This window comes from Mustela lutreola, chromosome 7 (genome assembly GCF_030435805.1).
Source record: "Mustela lutreola isolate mMusLut2 chromosome 7, mMusLut2.pri, whole genome shotgun sequence".
NCBI lineage: Eukaryota > Metazoa > Chordata > Mammalia > Carnivora > Mustelidae > Mustela > Mustela lutreola.
The window spans coordinates 8,771,100-8,794,365 of record NC_081296.1 but is presented as its reverse complement, the minus strand read 5'-3'; the positions used below and the strand labels follow the sequence as shown (position 1 = coordinate 8,794,365).

General features: G+C 55.6%; 1 protein-coding gene across 2 annotated transcripts; it reads right to left on the bottom strand.

Moving 5' to 3' along the window:
- Window positions 1-4,983: 4,983 nt before the first annotated feature.
- Window positions 4,984-22,594, bottom strand: ANPEP (alanyl aminopeptidase, membrane). Of its 2 annotated transcripts, XM_059179999.1 has the most exons (21): window positions 22,441-22,594; window positions 21,880-22,386; window positions 21,203-21,345; window positions 20,951-21,090; window positions 20,389-20,515; window positions 20,152-20,306; window positions 19,816-19,929; window positions 19,586-19,729; window positions 19,405-19,470; window positions 19,199-19,264; window positions 17,586-17,761; window positions 17,252-17,331; window positions 15,894-16,030; window positions 15,717-15,772; window positions 14,790-14,937; window positions 11,496-11,587; window positions 10,691-10,801; window positions 10,396-10,563; window positions 9,448-9,588; window positions 8,974-9,055; window positions 4,984-5,599 (listed from the first exon to the last, which is right to left on the bottom strand). In XM_059179999.1, the coding sequence occupies exons 1-21, from the start codon at window positions 22,578-22,580 to the stop codon at window positions 5,450-5,452; spliced, it is 2,943 nt and encodes a 980-aa protein (XP_059035982.1). In that variant the 5' UTR covers window positions 22,581-22,594; the 3' UTR covers window positions 4,984-5,449. The 2 variants fall into 2 exon arrangements, with proteins under 2 accessions (XP_059035982.1, XP_059035981.1); XM_059179998.1 differs by having other exon boundaries at window positions 21,880-22,594.
- Window positions 22,595-23,266: the final 672 nt, after the last annotated feature.

The window sequence follows — 23,266 nt, the reverse complement described above, 5'->3', positions numbered from 1 at the left end:
GGAGAACAGAAACACCATCTTCTCACAGTTCAGGAGGTTAGCATCCAAAGTCGGTGTCAGCGGGGTTGGCTTTCAGATGGCCGCCTTCTCTGTGTCCTCACATAGGTACGCTGTGGTTGGTGTGCCTGGCTCAATCACTTCTGGTAAGGTCCCCAGTCATACTGGATTAGGGGACCCCCCCACCATGAGAGCTTCTTACCTCTTTACAAGTGCTCTCTCCAAATACATTCTCGTTCTGAAGTCCTGGGGGCTAGAACTTGTCCGTGGATGTTGGGGGAACACAGTTCAGCCCAGAATACCCAGTGCGAAGTGCCAGCGAGAAAACAGCCCCCAACTAACAGCTGGATTAGAGGAAAGTAAGCCGTTAAAGCCCGGGTCGAGGATGGGAATTTTATAAGGTACTTAGGGACCAGAGAGGATGTGACAGCTGGTGGGAGGTGGGGCTGACCACGCTCTCTTCCTTGAGTTACCCGATCGTGTTAATGCCGCCTTGAATAAGGATAAGCTGCACCTCCAGAATCTGGAGGAAAAGAATTGCCACCCGCGGTCCATTGACAATGGCCGCCATGGGCTGGAGCCAACCGTGGTGGTGACTTCATGGTGTCTCTACTGACCGGAGTAGGGGAGAACCGCAGGATGTCGGGGGTGGGTATTGAAGGGTGTTTGCCAAGAAGGGTGAGTGGGGAGTGACCCAGGCAGAAGAAACAGCGTGTCCAGAGTTGACAGAGGTGATGAATAGGGTGGGAAAAGGAGCTCATAGACAAGGTTGTGGGGACCCCGTATGGCCTCTTTCTTAGGTGATGGGGGGCACTGAAGGTAGGGAACTCAGAAGAAGTTGGTCAGAGGCGCAGGTGGTCCCTTTGGCTGCATGGCCACAAAGGAGCCGGGCAGGGAGGCCATGGTCACAGTGCCAGGCTCGAGGAGGGGCAGGAAAACCAAGCACAAGCTGCCTGAGCTCTCAGCTGCGCATAGGGCCGGCCATCTGACCCACTGATGTGCCCGGTAACATCAGGCAAGTCACTCCCTCTCCGTGCCTCAGTTGCCCCATCTCCCAAAAGAGGAACTGGTTTAATTGCCCACTGAAGTGGCTTCTTGCCCTAGCGTTTTAGGATTCAGGTTCTTACCCCAGGGCCTCCTGTCCCTAGGGGTTGCCAGGCGCAGTTGGAAGGATCAGAAAACCTCACACATGATTACATACATCGAGGAGATGGATACAGGGCACGACTAACCTGGGAGCACGTTCCACTCAGCCCTTGCTCACATATAACTGAGCAAACGGAAATCTCCCTGAGCCTCAGTTTTCTCAGCTGTGAAATGAGAAGAGACCCAGTCCCTCAGGATTCTTAGGCAGGACACGTAGTCATTGCTGAATGGAGCCACACGACCTTGCAGTCCGGAGGTTCCCTAACCTGGCTGCCTGCCGAGACACTGGTTCTCGGGGCCCACCCTGAGAGCATGAGTCAGCGCAGTGAGCGGGGACTTAGAAACCTGGGGATTTAGAAAATCCTTAACAGGCTTGGGTTCAGTGGAAATTCCCCACCCCTTCATTTCATAGCTGAGAAAGCAAGCCAAGGCAGAAAAGCCACTTTCCCTAGCCCCCGAGCTAGGCAGGGATGCCTGGCCCCTGACTCCCTATCCAGTGCTCTCTCCTTCCCTAGAAGACCCAAGGTCTTGGCTCCGTAGTCTCACAGCATCTGCACCAAAGGCAAAATTAAACAACTGCCCATCTCCTTCCTTTGGCTCCCAGGGGGGTTGGTCGCTGTCCGGACAGGGAGAGGTGCTCGCTGGTCTTATCACAGAGGGCCATGCCCTTCCAGCTCCAAGGTCAGCTCCCCCGTCCTGCAAGGGCTGCAGTGGAGCCCAAGAGAGGTGCAAAGGCAGGAGAGGCAGCCAGCGTTGCCTGGGAGACATCTGGGTACAACTGGAGTGGGGGGTCCGGGAGCGGGGGCGGGGCGCTTGGGCTGATCTCCCACCCCTGTCCTCAGCCTCTGCATGGGAAGGCTCAAGCCTGCCTCTCACCTCCTTCCATGGCTTCACCTTGGGTGTGCCACTCTTGACGGTGCCTGTCTGCTAAGGGCCGGGCAGGGGAGAGGCGCTGCTGCCTGGGGCCTGCCCTGAACGACTGGTCTTCCCACACCTTCCTGGGGACGCCCCCTCCATCCCCAGCCATAGGAGAACGGACATTCTCTCATGATCCTTCACTGTAAAGGACATGCCTCCTGAGAAGCCTCCTGGGTAAGGGGAGGTGGGAGACCTCCCCCACCGTCCCCAACCCTGCCCAGGGCCTGCCTCCCCACTGGCCCTGAGCAGTCAGCCCACCGCAGAGTGCTGGGCACTGACGAGCAGCTTGAGTTCCACTCTGGCCCCTGCTGTGTGTGCGACTTGGGGGAGGTTCTGCAGGCGGGCGTCGGGCTCTGGGTGCCCTCGCTGGATTCCTGGGGACCTGATTTCCTCCAGACACCCAGGGTGTTGGGTCCCCCCAAAATTGGGTACCCCAATAATGGGTCCGTTATTAAAGAAGCAAGACTGATACAAAGCGAAGGTCAAGCAAAGCTTTATTTCGCGCCAAGCATCAGGAATCAGGCCGACCGTCAAGCAGACGGGTCGGAGCCGCCCCTACAGAGAGGAAGACCCCTCCTTGCTTTGTAGACTTTTATAGAGCAAAGGCCGCGTAGTTGGGCCTGGCCACACACAGGTGGCCAGGGAGATTATAACACACACAGGAAACTCCACAGTTATGCTAGGTGACCAGTTGAATTACAATTTACCCTAGTAGACATTTGATTTAGCCTATCACACCTTGGTTAGGATTGGAGCCAAAAGGCTCCCAAAGGGCGGGGCCCATACTCCTTGGTTGCTAGGAGACAGTATGCGCCCCCCACTGATTGAATACCTCCACCTGGTCTGACCACCCTTGTACTTGGATTTTGTTACCTGGGACTGGTTTCCCGGACTTGCTTTTATTTTATTTTATTTTTTTAAAGATTTTATTTATTTATTTGACAGAGCGAGAGCACAACTAGGCAGAAAGGCAGAGAGAGAGAGGAGGGGGAAGGAGTCTCCCCGCTGAGCAGAGAGCCCGATGTGGGGCTCGATCCCAGGACCCCGGGATCATGACCTGAGCCGAAGGCAAAGGCTTTAACCCACTGAGCCACCCAGGCGCCCCCCAGACTTGCTTTTATATAAGTTCCCCTGGCGGGGGGTGGGCAAGGTCAATTTAAGTTTTACAGCAAACTGGCAGTTCAACCGGGGTGGGGCAGCTCTGGCTGAATGGGCCCTTACAAGGGCATCTGAAGGCCAGCCTGGGGAGCCGTGCGGTGGTGGGAGCTCCCAACAGGTGGGTGCCACAGACCTCGCCCTAGCTCTTGATGGGGGGAGGCCTTCTGTTCCGCGCGGCTCAGAAGCCGGCAACTCGCTCTAGCCCTACTGACTTACTCTTTCTGCGCCTCAGTATCCTTATCTGCAAACCTGAGATAAGAAAACCAATCCTTATCTCCTGGGACTGCTGGGACCCAAATGAGATAATGCGCATAAACACTCGGCCCAGTGCCAGGCACAGAGCCGAGGCTCCCTGGAGTCCAGGTCTCTCCCAGGGACCCTGGTGGGGCTGGGCCCTCCCCCAGCGGGACCTCCTGAGGGGGCCTGCCATCTGATCCCCAGAAGGTTAAGTGCCAGCCACAGCTGCTGGGCACTGGCGACAGGAAGGCCCAGCCCTGAGGGGCTGGGCTGAGGGAAGCCTCCTGATTGGTGGAGAGACTCCACCCCATCCCCCCCCCCCCCCCCCCCGGGCTGCTCTCACCCCTTGGCGTGCACCACCTTTGATGAGGGACCGCCTTCCGGGCCCAGCCCCACCCCCACTTCTCCCAAGGCCAAGCAGAGGCTGTAAGGGGAGCCCGCAGGCCAGGAGACCAGGCTAAGGGTAACAACACCCAAATCTCCCGTGGGGGGAAGGGGGGCAGTGCCACTGATACCCTGATACGTGACTGTCCTTAGATCCACACCCCAGCTCCGTGATTTGTCACCTTTATCGTGCAGATGTGGAAGCCAAAACCCAGAGCTTTGGGTCAGTTGCCCAAGAAACTGGCCAAGCTGTGCTCTGACACCAGGTCCCCTGGTCTCCGGGCCTCCAGGCCCAGCGACTCACTTGGAGGAGACCCCCAAGGAGCCCTGTGGTGTGTCACCTCCCTCCAGCAGCTGGGGGTGCTCACCTGGGCCCCCCGGGGGTGGGGGGCTGAGGCTGAGGTGAGCTTCCAACCACCTGGCTCCATGGGTCAAGAAACTTCCTCCAAGGCCAGTGCAGGCCGCGGAGCCATGGGGGTCCCAGAGCTTCTCCTCGGAACAGGTACTGACCCCCTGGCTACCCCGGGCAGTCTGGAGGGCACCGGCCTTTCTCTGCACGCTGCTCTTAAAAACAGCCACTTCACAAAGTAACATCCCACCTTCCACCGTGGGTCCAGGAGAGGAGATGGGACAGGCCCTTGGCCAGGGAGGGGTCAGACGGGGCCTGGGTCCCAGGGCCTGCTGCCCTCCCTCCAAGCCCCTCTCTCACTGTTCAGGTGTGCTGACCGAGCCACGAGAAGAAAAGCCCACTCAGCATCTGCCCCTGTCCCTCATGCTTGGGCAGGGGCTGACCCCAGCATCTGCAACTATGGAAACTTCTGCTTTCTGAAAAAAACACTGCCTCCCCGCCATGACCTGTCCTGGGCCCGGCACCGAGCCCCAGCTCTCTCACTGCACCGTGAGAACCGTTGGGTCTGGCTGCCTGGCCTCTACCTCCTCGTAGCTTCCAGCACCCAGGTCCCCAGCCGCCACGGGAGAGTGGATGAGAGGCACCACAGGCGGACCCCACAGGACACACAAGCATTCTGGATACTTCTCCCCTCCTGTGCTCCCTGGGGATCCCTACACTCCAGGTTCCGTCGCTGTCTTCCTGGCTGCTGTGCAAACCCAGTCCTGCTCTAGTTTAGTAATGAGTCTCGACACTGATCTAGAAATCCTTTATTTACATTTTCTCTTAGAAAAAAATATATAGGTCTTGTGCCCTGTTGATTCTTTAGGTTCAGGGTCTTTATGGGAAGGTGAGAGAGGGCACAGGGCTACCCCCCCAAGGCCATCCATCGTCCATGGAGGGCTTCTGCTCATCTGGCCCTGGAGCAGGGCTTCCCTGAGATCAGCCCCAGGGCCCGGGGGACAGGCACCCTGCCAGGCCTGGGGTGGGGGTGGGCACGAGGGGCAGGGGCTGGGAGGTGCTTGGACAGTCTGGCCATTGGACACTGGATTGGCCCCATGGGCAGACCAGAGAAAATGTGGGCTTTGTCCCTGAGGGGAGGACACCGTCACCTCAGGCTCCAGGAAGGGGTTGCTGCCGCGGGCCACCGAGCAGACATCTGCACGCATCTCACTCCCGCGGGGAAGTGGGGGCGGGCAGGTGACGAAGGACCAAGGGCTATTAGCTGTTTTCTGTGAACCACCTGAGCACCGCCTCCTTGTTTTCTTTCACCCACTTGATGTTCGCTTTGGTCTTCTCCAGGGCTTGCTCCAGAGCCCGCGTGGCGGAGCCGAAGCCTATGTGCATGTTGTTCTTCTTGAACTGCTCCAGCTGCCGGGAGAATGAGGATTCTCAGCCCCAGGCTGGGTCGGTCACACAGCCTCAAGCAGAGGGTTGTCCAGGCCTCGGGCCTCCCACCCACATTAGGGCCCTTGGGAACACAGCCACAGGCTTTCTCCAGCAGAGGAAGGGCCAGTACTTCCTCTCCCCTCCTCCCCCCCCAATAAAGTCTTTATCTAGAGCAGAGGTCAAAACCAAGAACCTTGTGGTTAAATCTGGCTCCTGGACATCTCTGATCTTCACCCTACGGTTCTTTATTGAGTTAAACCTTAGCTTTTAATTGAATTGTAATCTCAGTCCAATCCAGGAAGGAGAGAGGGACTAATCAGATAAGATACCACAAGGAAGTAATCAGCGAAATTAAATGTGGCCATTTCTATACTACAAACAACCTAGCTGTTTCAACAAATAAATGGCACTATAAAAAAAAAAAAAGAGAGAGAGAGAGAGATGTCAGAGATTAAGATATACTATTAGAGGTTGTAACCAGGGCAATTAGGCAAGAAAATGAAATAGATGGCATCCAGAAAGGAAGAAGTAAAACTATCTCCATTAGCAGATGACATGATTTTGAATATAGAAAATCCTAAGGAATCTACCCCAAAAAACTACTAAAACTAATGAATTCAGCAAGGATGCAAGATGGAAGAGCAACATCAAAGAATAATTTTTTTTTTTTAAGATTTTATTTATTCATCTGACAGAGAGAGAGATCACAAGTAGGCATAGAGGCAGGCAGAGGGAGAGGGGGAAGCAGGCTCTCTGCCGAGTTCAATCCCCGGACCCTGAGATCATGACCTGAACTGAGGGCAGAGGCTTAACCCACTGAGCCACCCAGGCGCCCCTACAAAGAATAAATTAAGAAAACAGTTCCATTTATAATAGTATCAAAAGGAATAAAATACTGAGCAATAAATTTGACAAAAGACATGCAAGACTGGCAAGTTGAAAACTATAAAATATTGTTGAAAGAAATTCAGAACACCTAAATGAAAGGAAAAAAGACCCAAATAGACCCAAATCTGTGTTAACAGGTTGGAAGATTTAATATTATTCCATGGCAACCCTTCCCATATCGATCTACAAACTCGATGTAATCCCTCTCAAAATCCCAACTGCATTTTCTTCTTTCCCAGAAATGGACAGGCTGATCCTAAAATTCACAAAGAAATGCAGGAGACTCTGAATAGGCAAACAGTCTTGAAAAAGAACAAAGTTGGAAGGCGCACATTCCTAAACTCACTGCACGGCTACACTTATCAAGAGAGTGTGGTACTGGCTTAAGGATGAACAGATAGATCAATGATGCACAACTGAGAGTCCAGAAATAAACCCTCACATTTATAGTCCATTGATTTGCAGCAAGGATGCCAAGACCATTCACTGGGTGAAAGAATCATCTTTTCAACAAATGGTGGTGAGACATTTGGATAGCCACATGCAAAAGAATGAAGTTGGACCCCTACCTTAACATCATATACTAAAATTAAGCCAAAATTAATCAAAGTCCTAAATGTAAGAGCTAAAATGGTAAGACTCTTAGTAGCATCTGATATGAAACCTAAAGCACAAGCAATAGAAGGAAAATTAGAAAACTGGACTTTATCTAAATTTTAAAATTTCAGGACATCGAGAGACACTATGGAGAATGTAAAAAGACAATCCACAGAACGGAAGAAAACATTTGCAAACCAGGTATCCAGTGAGGGCGTACTATCCAGAGTATATAAGGAACTCTTACAACTCAACAATAAAGAGACAAATATCCCAGTTAAGACACGGGCAAAGGATTCGAATAGACATTTCTCAAAGAAGATGTATGAATGGCCAATAGGCACATGAAAAGATGCTCGTCATCATTAGTCATTAGAGAAATGCAGTCCATATACCTCACACCCACAGGATGGCTATAATTAAAAAAGAAAGCAGGGAGGGAGGGAGGGAAAGAAGTAAAGGAAAGAAGGAAAAGAAAATACTAAGAGTCCACAAAGACGGAAAGACGTTGGAACCTTCTTACTCTGCAGGTGGAATGTAAATTAGGTGCGATTATTTTGGAAAACATTCTGGCAATTTCTCAAAGTTAAACAGAGTTACCAAACAATCCAGCAGAACCACTTCCAGGTGTATACCCAAGGGAAATAAACACATACAATCACTCCAAAATCTGTACATGAATATTCATAACAGAGTTATTCATATAGTCAAAAGTGGGGGCACCTGGGTGACTCAGTTTTGGTCTGCCTTCGGCTAAGGCTGTGATCCCAGGGTTCTGGGAATGGAGCCCCATATTTTGGGGGTGGGGTCCTTGCTCAACAGGGAGTCTGCTTCTCCCTGCCCCTCTGCTCCACCCCAGCCCCGCTCGTACTGTCTCGTACTGTCTCCCACACTTGCTCTTTCTCTCAAACAAACAAATAAGATAAAATCTAAAAAAAAAAAAGAAAAAAAGTGGAAATAACCCGGTGTCTACCAACTGATTGGTGGATAAACAGATGTGGTATAGCCACACAAATATTATTCAGCCATAAATGCTACATGCTACAACATGGATAAAACTTGAGAGCCCGATGCTAGGCGAAAGCCAGACACAAAAGGTCTCATATTACATGATCCCTTTTTATGAAATATCTAAAATAGCCATATCCATAGAGACTGGTTGCCAGGGGCTAGGGACAGAGGAAGAGTGACTGCCACAGCTTCTTTTGGGGGATAACAATAATGTTCTGGAACTAGACGGTGGTGATGGTTGTACAGCCTCGTAAATATACAGAAAACCACTTAACATGATGAGTGTTGTGCTACATAAATTGTATCTCAATGAAAAAAGAAAAAGGCAAATCAACCTAATACAATGAGTTAACTTTGTTTGGCTTCTGATTCAAGCATATCTATCATTGCAAAAGGAATTTTAAAAGAAGCCACCTAGAGGGTTTTAAATGTCCCTGAATGGAACATGATAGCAAGAAATTGTTCATTTTTCTTGGGCCTGTTAATGACACTGAGATTATCTTTTAAAAATTCCTTTCCTTTAGATATAACTAAACCACTTACAGGTGAAATTATGTAAGTGACCTGTGCCCGAAAATTATCCACCCCCCAAAAAAGAAGCAGCAAAATGTTGATAATTGCTCAGTCTGGGTAACGGGAACATGGAGGTTCGTTTATATGATTCTCTTCACTTTTTGCCTATACAAGAATTCCCAGATGCATGTTTCTGATTGAACTGTCACCACTTAAAAAGTCCGGATGCCCTCCTTCCCCTGGAAATGAGGAAGGCTCTGGCAGTGTGGAGAGCACACTCAGGGGCCGCTCGCTGAATAGACTTCGATGGGCCTCTGGGGGCCACTCGAGGGTCCGGGGCTGCTTACCTGCTGCAGCTCAAACTCCGAGGAGAACCGTCGGGTCACCACCTGAATGAGGTTGGAGAAGGAGAAGGAACCAGTGCCGAAGCTGTGGGGGAGAGAAGAGCCATGAAGGGCCAGGAACTAATGCTCAGGGACAGGCCGGTGACACTGCATCCTCACAGCCATGCTGCGACTGTCCTTATCTCGTAGACCAGAGGAAATGACATGCTCTAGGGACATGCACACAGGTCTGATCGCAGTGTCCCTGCCCCCATCTCTGCAGAGAACCAGACTCTCTTCCCTCTGCCGGCCCACACCTGCCTCGTGTTGCCCCCCACCCGACTCCCCTTGAGCTGGTTCATTTTCCCGCATTCCTCAGCAGTGCCCACAGGTCCCCCAACTTCCAGCCCTACGGGGCCCCATTCACACAGACACGCCCCCCCCCAGGACACCCCAGCCTCTGCAGGCACTTCTCCTAACATGCTCCCGCAGACTCACTCATCAAACAGCTGCTTCCAGTTGCTCTGGACGAAGTCCCAGACCAGATTTTGCCCAATGACATTGCTGGCGATGCTGCTCAGCGTGGAGGTGACATCTTGCTTCCGGATGAGGTCAGGGTTCATGGTGTAACTCAGGTACCTGTGAGGGCAGGGTGCTGACTTCGTGACCTCCTCCGAGGGCTCTGGTCAGAGGATTTGACAGAGAGAAAGAACCCAGGAGGGCAATGGACCCCACCCTCCCCTCCCCACACCTCTCTTGAAAGCCTCTTCATATCGCTTTGGCCTACCAAGGTTTGAAGACCCCTTAGTCAACCTTCCTCTAGTAGGAGGGATACTGAGTCTCCCTGACAGGGTCACTGGCTATGCCAAACGTCATGCGTCCCGTGGCCCCAGTGCCTGATAAATATCTGATGACGGGCCATGGACAAATGAAGAAAAGAAAGAAAAAAACCTGGCTCAAGAGCCCTATCCCAGGTAGGGTGGCTATGTTTGTCTTTGACATGGAGAGAGGCTTTTGTTTCCTGGGGCCCAGGAGTGGGAGCCAGGAGCCCTTGTGCAAGAGCTGGAGGTGTGCCCGGCTGCATGTCCGAGAGGACTCAGGTCCAGCTGCCCCAGGGCCCTTGACAGAGAGCAGAACTGAGCTGCGGTCAATCACAGGCCAAGAAGCTACAGCAGCTAAAAGCTGGGGACGGAGACCCAGACCCGGGTTCAGCTCTTGACTCCACGACTTATTAAAGCTTCTGGACTTTGGGTAAGTGGTTTTGCTTCCCTGAGCCTCAGTGTTCTCATCTGTAAAATGGGGAACGTACTACCCCACTGCACAAGTTTGTGGGGATCCTGTGAATGAGAGTGCGGAGGCCTGGCTGGTGCGTTCTCTCGCACGTGGGGATCCTGGTTCCCGGTGGGGAGGGAAACTTACCCAGCCCCGGCCGGCCGCAGCCCTCACCTGTTCAGGATCCAGACCTGGTTGGTGCAGGCCAGGGCCGCACGGAGCTTGTCAGCCTCGTTTACCACCGTGGCGGTTCGGAACTGCTCCCACACGAAGTTCCACTCCTCCTCACCGCCCTGGGCCACGGCGTTGCAGTACACGATGGAGCGCAGGTTGGGGTAGATCCTGGTAAGGGTGGGGGCGTCAGGGGGAGCAGCCGCAGGGAGTGTGGGACGAGGGTCTGACCAGGACATGGCTGTGGGCTTGAGGGGCGGATGAAGGCGGTGGGGGGAGGAGCAGGGGGCACACTCACGAGTTGTTTTGGGGGTTCTTCTTCCACTCTGCGAAAAGAGCGGAGACCAGCTCCTTACACTTCGGAACCCCGTAGGTGCAGGCGGTGCTCACGGCGTTAATCTCACCGTACCTGTGCCGGGGGTGACACTTGGTCAGTGTGCCCGTGGGTCACGTGGCCCAGACTCCGGCCGGAGTCCCCTGCTGATGCACATCTCCAGGGAGGATGGCAGGGCCTGGGCTCTGTCTGCGGCTGTAACCCACTCCGCCCATCGGGTCCCCCTCTTTGCTTTGTGCCTTGGGACCTAGAGGGGTCAGTACGAGCTCCAGCCCCAATTTGAACACCTGGAAACTAAATGACCAAGGGGCGCGCGGCTGGCTTGGTCAGTTAAACAGCCAACTCTCGGTTTCAGATCAGGTCATGATCTCAGGGGCCTGGGACAGAGCCCCATGTCAGGGCTCAACAGCGAGGCTGACTGAGGACTCTCTCCCTCTCCCTCTCCCTCTGCCCTGCTCCAGCTCCTGTGCGCTCGCTCTCTCTCTCTCCAAAAGAAATAAGTAAATCTTTAAAATAAAATAAAATGACCAAGCCAGTGAGGGACCTCAGTTTCAGTTTGATCCCTTGTATAAGGAGGCCAGACAGGCTCGCAGGCCACAGAGAGCCTCAGGGCAGGCCTCCTACTCCTAGGAGGGGTTCTCTCTGTGGCCGGTGGCCCTGGTCCAGCCTGGAGCTGTCCTCCAGAAGACGACACTGCAGGACCCCGCTTGGGACTCCCCAGGTCAGGGGAGCTGGGCCGCCCGTGACTTCCGGAAATGCTTCCACTCACTGTTCCATCAGGGTGTCTGGGTGCTTCGTCCAGTTCTGGGTGAGAGTTTCGAAATAATCAAACAGAGGCGAGACCTGCTTCCTCAGGTAACTCTGGGGAAAAGAAAACAGGAAGGGCTTCAAAGGGGAGACTCACACTTGACTTTTCTGGAGCCCTGCACAACCTCTGACGTGGGTAGGGAGGTGTCACCAGGGTGAAGGGCAAGGAAGCGGAGGCGGAAAGGTTGGGGCTTCAGGCCTTGCCCGGGGGCCGCAGCGCTCAAAGAGGCCAGGGCCGGCCCAGGTTGGAGCTCACAGTTCGGAGGTTCTCCCTCCCGAAAGCCTCACCCAGTCTAACAGTCCGGTCTCCGGGTCACCACATCTGAATGGAGTGTTATGCCTCGCCCCACCCCCACTGCCCAATGCTAAGTATCCCACTTTTCTTTTTTATTTTCTTTTTGATTTTTTAAATTTTTTATTTTTTATTTTTTTAGTATCCCACTTCCCTTATGAAGAGCTTAGGAAACATGGAGCAGCGTCTGCAGAAAATACAATCCACCCAGGTGCTTCCCCAAACTATGATTTTCACGTTGGGGAGCTTACCCCTTCTTCTTCCTTTTCTACCTAGCATCTCTATAACTCTACACACTGCTCTTTGTCCCTAACACTGGGACGTGAGTCCTGCCTTATGTCCAAGAACAAACTTCCAGAACAAAGGAAACAGGAGGGGAAACCAGAGTGGATGAGGGACCGGTGCAGGCAAGGAGCCAGAAGGTGGGGAGAGAGGGACAGGTGCGCCTGCAGCATAGTGCCTGCTGCGGGGCACACACCACCAGAAGCGACACTGGCTCGAGGGGCCCAGAATCAGAGGGACAGGTCTGCAGGGGACAGGGGTGAGGCGGGGGCTGGGCACGAAGGAGTCAGGGTCTGTAGCAGGAGTAATGAAACCCTCAAGCTCCTGCTTCTCTCCTGGCAGCAGGCAAACCCCGCCCTCCCCCGTGGGTGAGGCTGAATGGGTTGGGGCTCAGAATCAGGGGTCACCAGACAAAGGGGAAGGATTGGTGGGGTGGAAAGAGAGAGAGGTCAGAGATGAAAGGTTATATCCCGAATGGAGACATTTCCAGTTTCTTGCCCCATCCCCAATCCCAAAAAGCGAGCATCACAGCTTTGTTATACAAGATAAAGGATGAGCCTGGGTGGCTCAGTGGGTTAAAGCCTCTGCCTTCAGCTCAGGTCACGATCCCAGGGTGCTGGGATTGAGCCCTGCATCAGGCTCTCTGCTCAGCAGGGAGCCTGCTTCCCTTCCTTCTCTCTCTGCCTGCTTCTCTGTCAAATAAATAAATAAAAATCTTAAAAAAAAAAAAAAAAAAAAAAGAAGATAAAGGATGACTCTCCGGTCTCAGGGGAACACTCTTGGACACTGGTTTTTGTTTTTGTTTTTTTCTTTTTAAGTAATCTCTAGACTCAATGTGGGACTTGAACCCATGACCCCATGATTAAGAGTCACATGGTCTCCAACTGAGCCAACCAGACATCCCATGGATACTAATATTTGAGGGTCCCCCTGAGGAGTCACGTAGCCCCAGTCACCCCCAAGTGAGACCTGCAGGTGACAAACATGACCTCATGGAACTTCTAATTGCCTTTTACTGCCTCACTCTCAAATCCAAAGAGGGCAGCTCAGCCTCTGCCGTGATCTCTCCAAAGGAGACCAAAACAAACAGAAGACTCATGAAACAAGTCAATGGAAGAAAAAGAAAGCTTGGTGAAAGCCTGAGATGAGTACCTTCTGAGCACTCGGAGATTTGCAAAGGACACTGGGACCAGGAGCAGCTCTTGGGAATTTAAGGGCAGGACAGAAGGCAGGCCAACGCAAGAACAATGCGTTGGATAAACAGGGGACCCAGAAAGAGAACCAAACAGCAAGGAGGGGAAAAACATTTTAGGGAACAATGTCAAAATGCCCGGATGGAAAGGGTAGGGGAGGAGAGAGACCCACACAAAGGCACACCAGGACTGACAGAAGAGCTCACAGGCTTCCAGAAGGGGGAGAATGGCCACATTCAAATAACCAGAAATAAGCAAGGCTCTGATTCTCAACAGCAACGTGAGAGACTGGGGGTCAGTGGAGCAAGCCCTGAAATTCGCTGAGGAACAATTTCCAACCTAGAACCTTCTAAACCTGGGTGAATTCTGGGACCTGTGTGGCAGTGGGACAAAGATGTTGCAGATGCTATGCCTCCATGTCCTTGAACACTTCCCTGAGTTAAAAGCTCATTTACACTAATACTGCATTTACCCTGATAGAAAGTTAATGTGAAAATGATCTCTTTGGGGCACCTGGGTGGCTCAGTGGGTTAAGCCTCTGCCTTTGGCTCAGGTCATAGTCTCAGGGTCTTGGGATCGAGCCCCGCATCAGGGAGAGCCTACTTCCCCCTCTCTCTCTGCCTGCCTTTCTGCCTACTTGTGATCTCTGTCTGTCAAATAAATAAATAAAATCTTTAAAAATAAATAAATAAAAATGATGTCTTCAAGGGGTGCCTGGGTGGCTCAGTGGGTTAAGCGTCTGACTCTTGATTTTGGCTCAGGTCATGATCTCAAGGTTGTGACACTGAGCCGTGTTGAGCTCTGTGCTGGGTGTGGAGCCTGCTTAAGATTCTCCCTCTGCCCCTTCCCACCCAACCTCACGCATGTCATCACTTGCTTTTCTCCGAGTATTATCTGATGGCCGTGTAATACTCCATTAAATGGATATTGCCATTTACTTAACCAATCCCCAACTGTTGGACATTGAGAGTTTGGGGTGGTTTTTTTAGGGGGGTCTGAAACTGCGGAGTTTCCCTCATGAGAGCCTCAACATACCCCGCCCCCAATCACCCCAACTTCAAAGCTGTTAACCTGCTTCTCCCTCCCCGCCCTTGGGCTTGGCAGGTACGGGCCTGCTCACTTCACAGAGGGAACAGTGCGCTGGGGCTGAAGAGAGCTGGCTGAAGCCACAGGGCTGGTAAATGGCAGGCTTCCCAGCTCCGAGCAGCGGTTTCTTCAGTGCCTTCGGACAGTGCTAACTTCCCAAGCAGCAAACTTCGCTAGCAGTCTGTGTCCTTTCTCTGCCCTCCCCAACCTGCCTCGTTGGCACCTGCTCCCTTCACCCCATATCCCTCTCACCACCCTGGCCAGGTGGCTCTTGGCAAAGAACCCGGCGTCGTGGCATTCTGAAGGGTCCACCACTCCAGATAACATTTCCGTGAACTCCCTGATGGTGCAATTTCAGGCACTAGACCAACGGGTCCTTGAACCCTGCCACGCCCCTCTGTACCTTCATGGGGCCGTAGACCTCAGAGCGGTCGAACATGAGCTTGAAGTAGCTCAGGCTGCTCAGGGCGGCCTCCCAGGGCATGTACTCTCTCTCTTGGTTCAGGAAGAGAGTGCTGTTCAGCGCCAGGGTGACGGGGACCATTTGGGCACTGGGGACAAACAGAGGGGTTCAAGTAAGTCCAGCCCCAGGGAGGGAACTCCAAGCCCTTCGTGGAACCTAAGGTCCCAGAGCCCCAGACACGCCAGCTCCAGTGCTCACCGCGAACGGATGCGCTGGCACCGCAGATGAGGCCAGCTCAGGCCCCGCCCTCACCCGCAGCCCATCGCATACTGTCCCCATTTTACGAAGAGGAAACTGAGGCTCAGAGAGGTCAAGTGACTTGCCTAAGGCCACAGAGCAGAGATTCATAAGGCCGGAAACCTGTGCTCTGCCCACCTCTTCTCTGATTTGTCTGGCCCTCTGCGCCTTCCGCCCCTCTCCCTCTAAGGCCGTGTGCACACATCTGGTTCATAAACGTCCGTGTCTATGGGGGACATCACTTAAATTGACTTAGCACCTGCGGGGAACACAGTAGGTGCTGCCTCTCTCCTGTCCTGGCCTTCCCAGATTCCCTGAGCGCCTACTGTGGAGGCCTGGCCCACTGTCAGTCTTCAGGAAAAGCCCGTTTAGAGTGGTTTTAGAGGGGACGGGCCTGTGTCTGGCTCTCAGGGGCCACTCCTATATGGCCTGAGGTAAAGTACTCAAACCAAGTCTCGGATGATTATCTGGGGGCCCAGGGCGGGGTGTGCAGAAGCCCGGGGAGCCCGCCGCCCTGTGCCTGGGACGGTAAGGCCGAGAGGAAGAGCACCAGCTCTCGTGATGGAACAGTACTTGCTGAAGTCACCAGGCCTGAGCCAGGCTGGGCCCAAGGAAGACGGGGGCACTCACCTGGCCAGGTTGAAGGTGTCATGGATGACCTGAGCCCGGTTGATGACAGGAATGACCTAGAAGGGGCAACAGAGGGCGTCACCTCAGGCTGGTAGTGGGGGCAGGCCCGGCAGTCTGGGGCGCCATCTTGGGCCCGGGGCCTGGGGCAGGGGATGGGGTGGGGCTGCCGACACCCACCGACAGATTTGTCTGCAGCTGAGTTTGGATCTTTCTCCAGTTGTCTACATCATAGTTCACCAGGTAGTAGCCCGTCACGTTGAGGTTCAGCAGGACCCACTCATCAGAACCTCTGGTTTTGAACAGGTCATCCTGGGCTGTGGAGAGAGACCGGAGCTGGGTGGGGCTGCCCAGAAGGCCACAGGCTGACCCTTGGCCTGCCTCTCTCTAGGCCTCGACGAGAGCTGCCTCCCACACAGCCTGGCACCGGCTGGCCCTCAAGCCTTGGGCAGTGCCAAGGAGAGGAGAGAAGAAGGGGTGTAGGACGGGGCTGCCAGGCCAACCTCTACCGTGGGTTGGCCAGTGACCACTGCCTGGACATCTCATCCCCATACCCCCGGGCCACTCAGACTCAGCTCCCCAAGCTGTGGTCCTCCTCATCCTCTCTGGGCTTATGAACAGCTCCAGCACGCCCCAGTCCCTGAGGGGGAAGCCCAGACAATTTGTTCCTGCCAGTCAACCCCCACCCCCAGGGTTGGCCCTCTCAGCCCTCCCTTCCAGTCTTTCTTCTGGCAGCCAGAAGGGGTCCTTCCACAGAGGTGGTCCTTGCCGACTTCCCACATGCCCCAGCTCCTCCTGGCCGGAGGACACAGCCCCTGTGCCTCACAGCCTGCAGGGACCTCAGGAACCTGCCCCACCTGGAGGGCACACCTCTGCCCTAGTCACAGTCCTTACATTCTCTCCTACCTCTATGCCTTGCACTTGCTATTTCCTCTGCCGCCATGAGCCTGGCTAAGTCTTTCCCTTCCTCTAAGGCCCTGCTCACCTCCTCCAGGAAGCCTGGACATCTCATCCCCATACACAAAGCTGACGCTTTCTTATTCCTGGCTTCCCGTCCTGCAGCAGCCCAGAGGCCACATGCCTCTGTTAAAGTACTCAACATAGCTCTGGAAAGTTCTAGCTGCTTATCTTCCTTCTCTTCATCTGCAGTTCTGGCCTAGGCCGAGGAGGAACTGCCTTGAGCTTGGTTTCCTCAGTACCTGGCACAGCAGGGCTATTCACACTTTATGCCATGTGCTGTTGTAAACATTTAATATATATTCTCTTCTTTAGTCCCCACACAACTCAGTGGGGTAGATATCGTTCTCAGCCCCATTTTATAGGTGATGAAAGAGAGACCAGAGAGGGATGGTAACTCGCCCAGGGTCACACAGCTGGGCAACAGCAGAGGAGAGCTTAGAACCGAAGTACTCAGCTCCGTTTGTTGAATGAAATGACAAAGGAAGCTGCCCCCGAGTCTTGCTGTAACCCCCAGAACGTGGGCCAGGAGCTGGGGGTTTAGGGTGGGCCCACCGTCTGCTGGGACAGGGCTGGATTACCCTGTTGAACTTCCGGAAGCCAGTAGACTGCCTGCTGTACGCCCTTTTTGATGGACGTGATGGGCACGATCCACAGGTAGCTGCAACGAGAGCCCCCCGGGACCAGGTGATGAGGGACAGCAGCTCCTGGAGCGGCTGGGAAAGAGCTCTCCGGAGTCTGCCCTGCTGCCGCACTGAGCACTCCCATCCTCCCGGCCACAGAGGGAGAGCCTGTCTCCGGCCACCAGGGCCGGGATCACAGCACTCCTGGACTTGAGATGGCCAAAGGGCGCCACGGCCACTGCCCCTCGGAGCCCTCCCTAGGACACCTGCGTCGGTGACCCCTTCCACTCACTTGAACTCTGAGGGGCGGGTGACAACGGACTCGGGGTCGAGGAGGAAGTGCTTCTGGGAGATGTTGCCCGTGGCGGTGTCCACAGTGATGACGGGGAAACCCATCTGCAGGATCCAGCGGTCCATAATGGCGCGCACAGAGTCAGGTAGCTTGATGGTTCCCTGATCGTCTACAACCTGGGGCAGAGCCACAGGGGCGGCGGTCAGCGGAGCGCCCCCTCCCGCCTCGCTCTGGAAGTGCCACCCCGCAGGGAGGCAGGAGCTGGCTGGGTCCCAGGGCTGGGCCAGCTGAGAAAGGCCAGGCGTTTGGTGCGCTGCAAATCCAGGTGGGCCCCCCCCCTCCCACCACTTCTGGGGCCCAAGGTGAGGTGGGTATTGCGGGGGTAGGAGGTTGCCCAGAGTGAACAACCCGCGAGCAGGACAGGAGGGCCAGGAGCAGGCAGCGTGCAGAGCGAGCGCGTGGGTGAGAGTGTGGGTGGTCTGGGGACGGGCTTAGGGTGGTCTTCTCAGGTTTTTATCATCTGTTACCGCGCACATGCGTTGCTTTTGTAATAACAACAAGAAGTTAACATCTGCTATTAAGTGAGAAAATAAAGACAGGAAAGAAAGAAGAGTGTCAGAAGGGCAGAAGCTGAGCAGGGAGGGGAGCTGGGAGGGGCTGCAGGGGGGGGGGCTCGGGGACAGAGGGAGTGGGAGGGAGGGGTGGAGGTGGAGAGGCACCTGGCATGGAGGAGGGCTCAGCTTTGCAGGAGAGGAAGGAGGGAGAGACTGAGCAGGCTAGGAAGACGGTGTGGAGGCAGTGAGGTGCCCCTGTCAGCAGGTTGTGGGGGGTCCAGGGAGGGAAATGTTGGGGAGAGGGCCCAACCAGGCTCCTGGCAGATAGAAGTTGGCCTGGAGACCAGCCAGAAGGGTGCTGGAGCCCAGCTGTGACTCCCTGACGAGCCTCTGGTCTCCCCTCCCTGCTGGACTGGGCTTGGGACTCAGGAGGGGTCAGTCAGGCTGCTGTAAGGGAGGGGAACCGATGGGAAGATGGCAGTGTGCAGACTCCAGCACTAGGAGAGGCAGGGAGAGGAGAGGGGAAGCGGGGTGGTCAGAGGGTCTGTCCCACAGACAGGGCTGCGTGAGGTTTGAGGGGACAGGAAGACAAGGCAGGGCAGGGCGAAAAGGTCAAAGCTGGTGCTGGGGGTGCCGGAGTGTGCAGAGTCAGGCCTGGGAGGGGCCCACTGGGGCACAGGGCAGCCAGGAGTGCTGAGTAGGTAGAATGACTGACTCCAAAGTTCCAGGCAGGGGAGGACTCAGGAACCATGCTGGCTGGCTGATGAGGTTGCTCCTGGGCTCCCGCCATGGAGCTCACTATGGTTTGTTGGGGGGAGGCAAGCTGCCTGCCTGGGGTCTTGACCCATGGTCTCCAAACACCTCCTTCGAGGAGCTCTCGCTGCACCCATTTTACAGACGAGCAACCAAGGCTTCCTTCAGAGGACCTGCCTGGGCTGGGAAGCCGTGGAGCTGGACACATTCTCTCCCACACGTGCTGCGCCAACTACCCCCCGCCCCGAGACTTACAGCATCTCAGGACTCCCCAAAAATGGCCGCGGGCAGCTGGCTCTTACTGACCTTCTGCAGGTGGTTCCACAGGTCCAGGTAAACAGTGTTTTTGTAGGCAAAGGTGTGGAGGTAGGACTGCGGAAAGAAAGGCCACGGTGAAGGCGAAGCTGGTGCTCCCCAGCCTCTCCCACTGAACCCCTGGGGTAGGCGGGGGCTCGGGGACACACAGCAGGGGCTGGGGAAACCCACCCCCACGGCTGGCCCAGGGAACTCACCGCCACGCCCTTCTTGAACAGGTCCTCTGTCAGGAAGCTGGAGAGCATCCTGAGGACGGAAGCTCCCTGGGGAAGGGGAGGGCGTCTCAGAAAGCGGGGCTGAGCCAGCAGGACCGGGCCAGAGCGGGGCTCTGTGGGCTGCGTCCCCACTGCCTCTGCCTGCCCGCCGCTGCCTCCGTACCTTGCTGTAGGAGATGGAGTCAAACACCTCGCTGATCTGGGCCGGTGTGTTGATCTCGCTGGCAGGCGAGGACAGAGGGTGGGAGGAAGCCAGCGCGTCTATGGCCATCACACGGTACACGTCATTCAGCACCATGAGGTCTTTCTGCAAATCCCCAGTGCTCATCAGGAGACCGGCCTGGCGGCGGGGTGGGGGGCCCGCCGACGCTGCACCCGGGGCCCCCGGCTCACCAGATTCCAGCTGGGCTCTGCATAGTCAGCGCCCAGGTATTCCACGTAGGAGGCAAAGCCCTCGTTCAGCCACAGGTCATTCCACCATTCCAAGGTCACCAGGTTCCCAAACCACTGTTGGGGAGGGAAGGTCACTCACAGTACCCAGAACTCCCCTTCACCGAGTGTCCCCCACGTGCCAGGCGCTGGCCGGGACTTGGCTGGCATCACTGTGACTCCCCTCCGCTATCCTGTTAGCTGGGACCCTCCTCCCTTTGCAGCTGCCTAGGGCTTGTGCCCTCTCCTCCCAGAGACCCCACTCACTTCTCGGCCCTCCCTGGGATGGGTGGGGGCTACCTGGTGGGCCAGTTCATGAGCAATCACAGTGGCCACCCGCTCCCTGTTGCCAGTGGAGGAGGACAGCGGGTCGTACAGCAGGGCACTCTCCCGGTAGGTCACCAGCCCCCAGTTCTCCATGGCGCCAGCGTTGAAGTCAGGCAAGGCGATCTGGTCTGTGGAGGCGAGGCCATTGGCAGGATGGCCTCTGGGTGGGGTGCCCCATCTTCTGTCCCCACCACAAGGCCCTTCACTCACCAGATTTGCTGAGTGGGTAGGAGGTATTATAATGTGCAGAAAAGAAGTCTAGGATGGGGCCTGTCACATCCAGGGAGTAGTTTCCATGGCCCTCGTCGATCGCACTAGGCCGAGCCCAGATTCGGATCTGCAGAGAGGATGGAGGTAGGTCAGAGGCCCCTCCTGGGTCCCGGTGCAGATGGGCGGGGCCCCAGGGGCCAGCAGGCTAGTGAGGGCATCGACTAGGTTAAACTGAGGGACATGGGCAGCAGAGGGGAGGTTGGGGGGGTGTCTCTGAGGGGCTGAGAGTCCTAGGGAGGAGCCTTTGGGAATAGCAGTAGTATTGGCCGCTGTCTGCCTGACACCCAGGGCTGGGAATGCCCTTCATGAGGAGAGAGCGAACATTCAGCTGCAGAGATTGAGGGCCAAAACTTGAGACACTTGTCCCAGACACTCAGTGCCAGGATTCGAACACTGGTCTAACAACTCAGGGACAGAGATGGGAATGAATTAGAACAAGAATATCCCTTGGGTTGGGGCTAATCCCGGAGAAGGGGAAGGACGAGTGGGTCCAGATCCTTACCAGGACGCCGCTGGGTGCTATCCTCTCCAGATTCTTGAACTCGCTCACGATGTAGGCCAGCAGGTAAGTAGACATGATAGGTGTGGTTTCAAACTCCGTGACGTTCCAGCTGGGATCTTCCGGGAGGGGGACGCTGGGGCCTGGGCAGGGAGCACTAGAATTCGCAGGGATGCCTCCTCTCCCCTGCTCCAAATCCTAGCCCTGGGGTGCCTCCTTCCCAAGGCTGTGTGGCCCCAGGACAGACCCACTCACCTCTGGGAAGCATGTTGGACAGGGCCACGAGGTTGCTGGGGTGGATGAGGGTAATGTTGAACGTGGCCTTCATGGCTGGCTCGTCGAAGCACGGGAAGGACTTCCGGGCGTCTGCAGCTTGCATTTGTGTCGTGGCGATCACCCTGCCCAAACCAGGACGTCAGGGCTTGTGCCGGGGGAATGCTTGCGCCAAGTGAGGGTGGGCGGGGTTGGGGTTTCAGGGTGCTGCCAGGCGTGCAGGGGAAGGGGTGCGGGAAAGGCTGCTCCAGACTCATTCTTGCCCTCCCTGTCTCCATCTCCCCCGGGCAGACTCTCGGCCCTGACAGGCCAGCTCCTCGGGGAGAGCAGAGCTCCTTCAGGAGTCAGGGTCAAAGTCCCGACAGGCTCCATCCCTATATTAGCCAGGAGACCTTAAGCAAATTTCTCTCCCCTGAGCCCCAGTTTCCCTATCTGTCCAAGAGGCTCTTTTACCACTCGCCCCTGACTCCCTAATGTGGGTTACAGAAGCCCCCAGGGGAGGGGCTGCTCCCCTAGCACCTGGAATGGAGTCAGGGGCCAGCAAGAGGTTCCAGGTTCCAAGACTTGCAATCCAAGCCCTTCCCTGGCCCCCAGGATCCAGCTCTGCCTCCGATCTGGTACCTGCCCCCACCAAGCAGACAGACCCCACTGTTACTTACTTTTTGACACCGTTCTCCATATACTCGCTGCGGTAGAAGCCTGCCAGGTCGTCGGCCAGCTCCCCCTGGAATTTACTGTCCATCTCGTACTGGCTGTTGACCTGCAGCGGCTCCCGGAGGTGCACCACCAGGTACTCAGTGAGCTCCACCAGCTCGGTCCTGTCGATGGCGGGGGCCTGGATGCCCCCCACGCCCCGCAGGGCCACCCTCTGCCCCTCGATGTTGGTGTAGTTGAGCTTCTTGCTGTGTATGATGATGACGTTGGTGGGCTCATTGCACAAGAAGCGGACGGTGCTGTTGCCGCTGAAGGTGTACAGGCCGTCGCTGTTGGGGGTGAGGTACGGCCGCAGCACCACATTGTAGGAGCTGGGAATCAGAGCCTTGGGGAGGCGGTAACGGTTCCATGGCTTGCTCTGGTCCAAGGTGGTAGCCGCGGTGGTAGACCCAGTGGTGGTGGGGGCCGTGGGGTTCATGGGGCTCGTGGGGCTCGTGGGGCTCGTGGGGCTCGTGGGGCTCGTGGGGTTCGTGGGGCTCGTGGGGCTCGTGGGGCTTGCTGTGGAGCCGTCAGCGGAGCTCCCGGTGTTCTTGTTCTTTTCCTGGGCATACACCACGGACAGAGCGATGATGGTGCATGCGGCCGCCACGCCCAGGATGATGAACAGGATGCCCAGAGCCTTGGAAATGTAGAAGCCCTTGGCCATGGTGAGGGCAGGGTGGGGGCTGGGGGAGGTTCAGGATGGCGAGGAGCAAGGCAGCCTCGGGCCAGACTTATATCCCTGAGGGGATGGGGGAGGAGCCCCACAGCCCACAGCCTGGGCAAAAATTAACCAGGGCTCACACAGGCAAAGGTCAGTAGGCTGGGCAGGGACACCCTCTGCTCAGGCTCCAGAGAGGAGGAGGTCCAGACACAGTGTGCCAGGGTACCTGCTGGGGAGCAAACAGTGTCCAGTTACGGGCTGCAGGAAGACGGCTGAAGCGCAGGCAGCAGGTAGAGGGAGCAGCGGGGCTGGGTGGCACTGATGTGCCTGCGTGCTGGGACAGTGGGGACAGAAGCAGGAGGATTGAGGTTAGAGTCAGGGAAGGACCTCCCAGGAGCAGGAAGAGATAGGAGATGCAGAGGAGTCAGTTTCTGCTCAGGTCAAGAGTGGCATGGGTCACCCCTGTGGCTGGATCTGGCCCACCCAGACAATCCAAGCCCTGGCGACTGGGTCTCAGAGTCCCTTGCATTCCTCCAGAGCAGGAGTTCTTCCAGGTTCCCCCTCTTACCCCTTCTTGCCAAAAAGCTCTAGCTCAGCTATCAGCACACAGAGGAGAAAGAAAGGAGGTGCTCTGCCTTTTTTTTTTTTTTTTTTAAAGACAGGAGGCTGGTGAGGTTTCACCTTTTCCC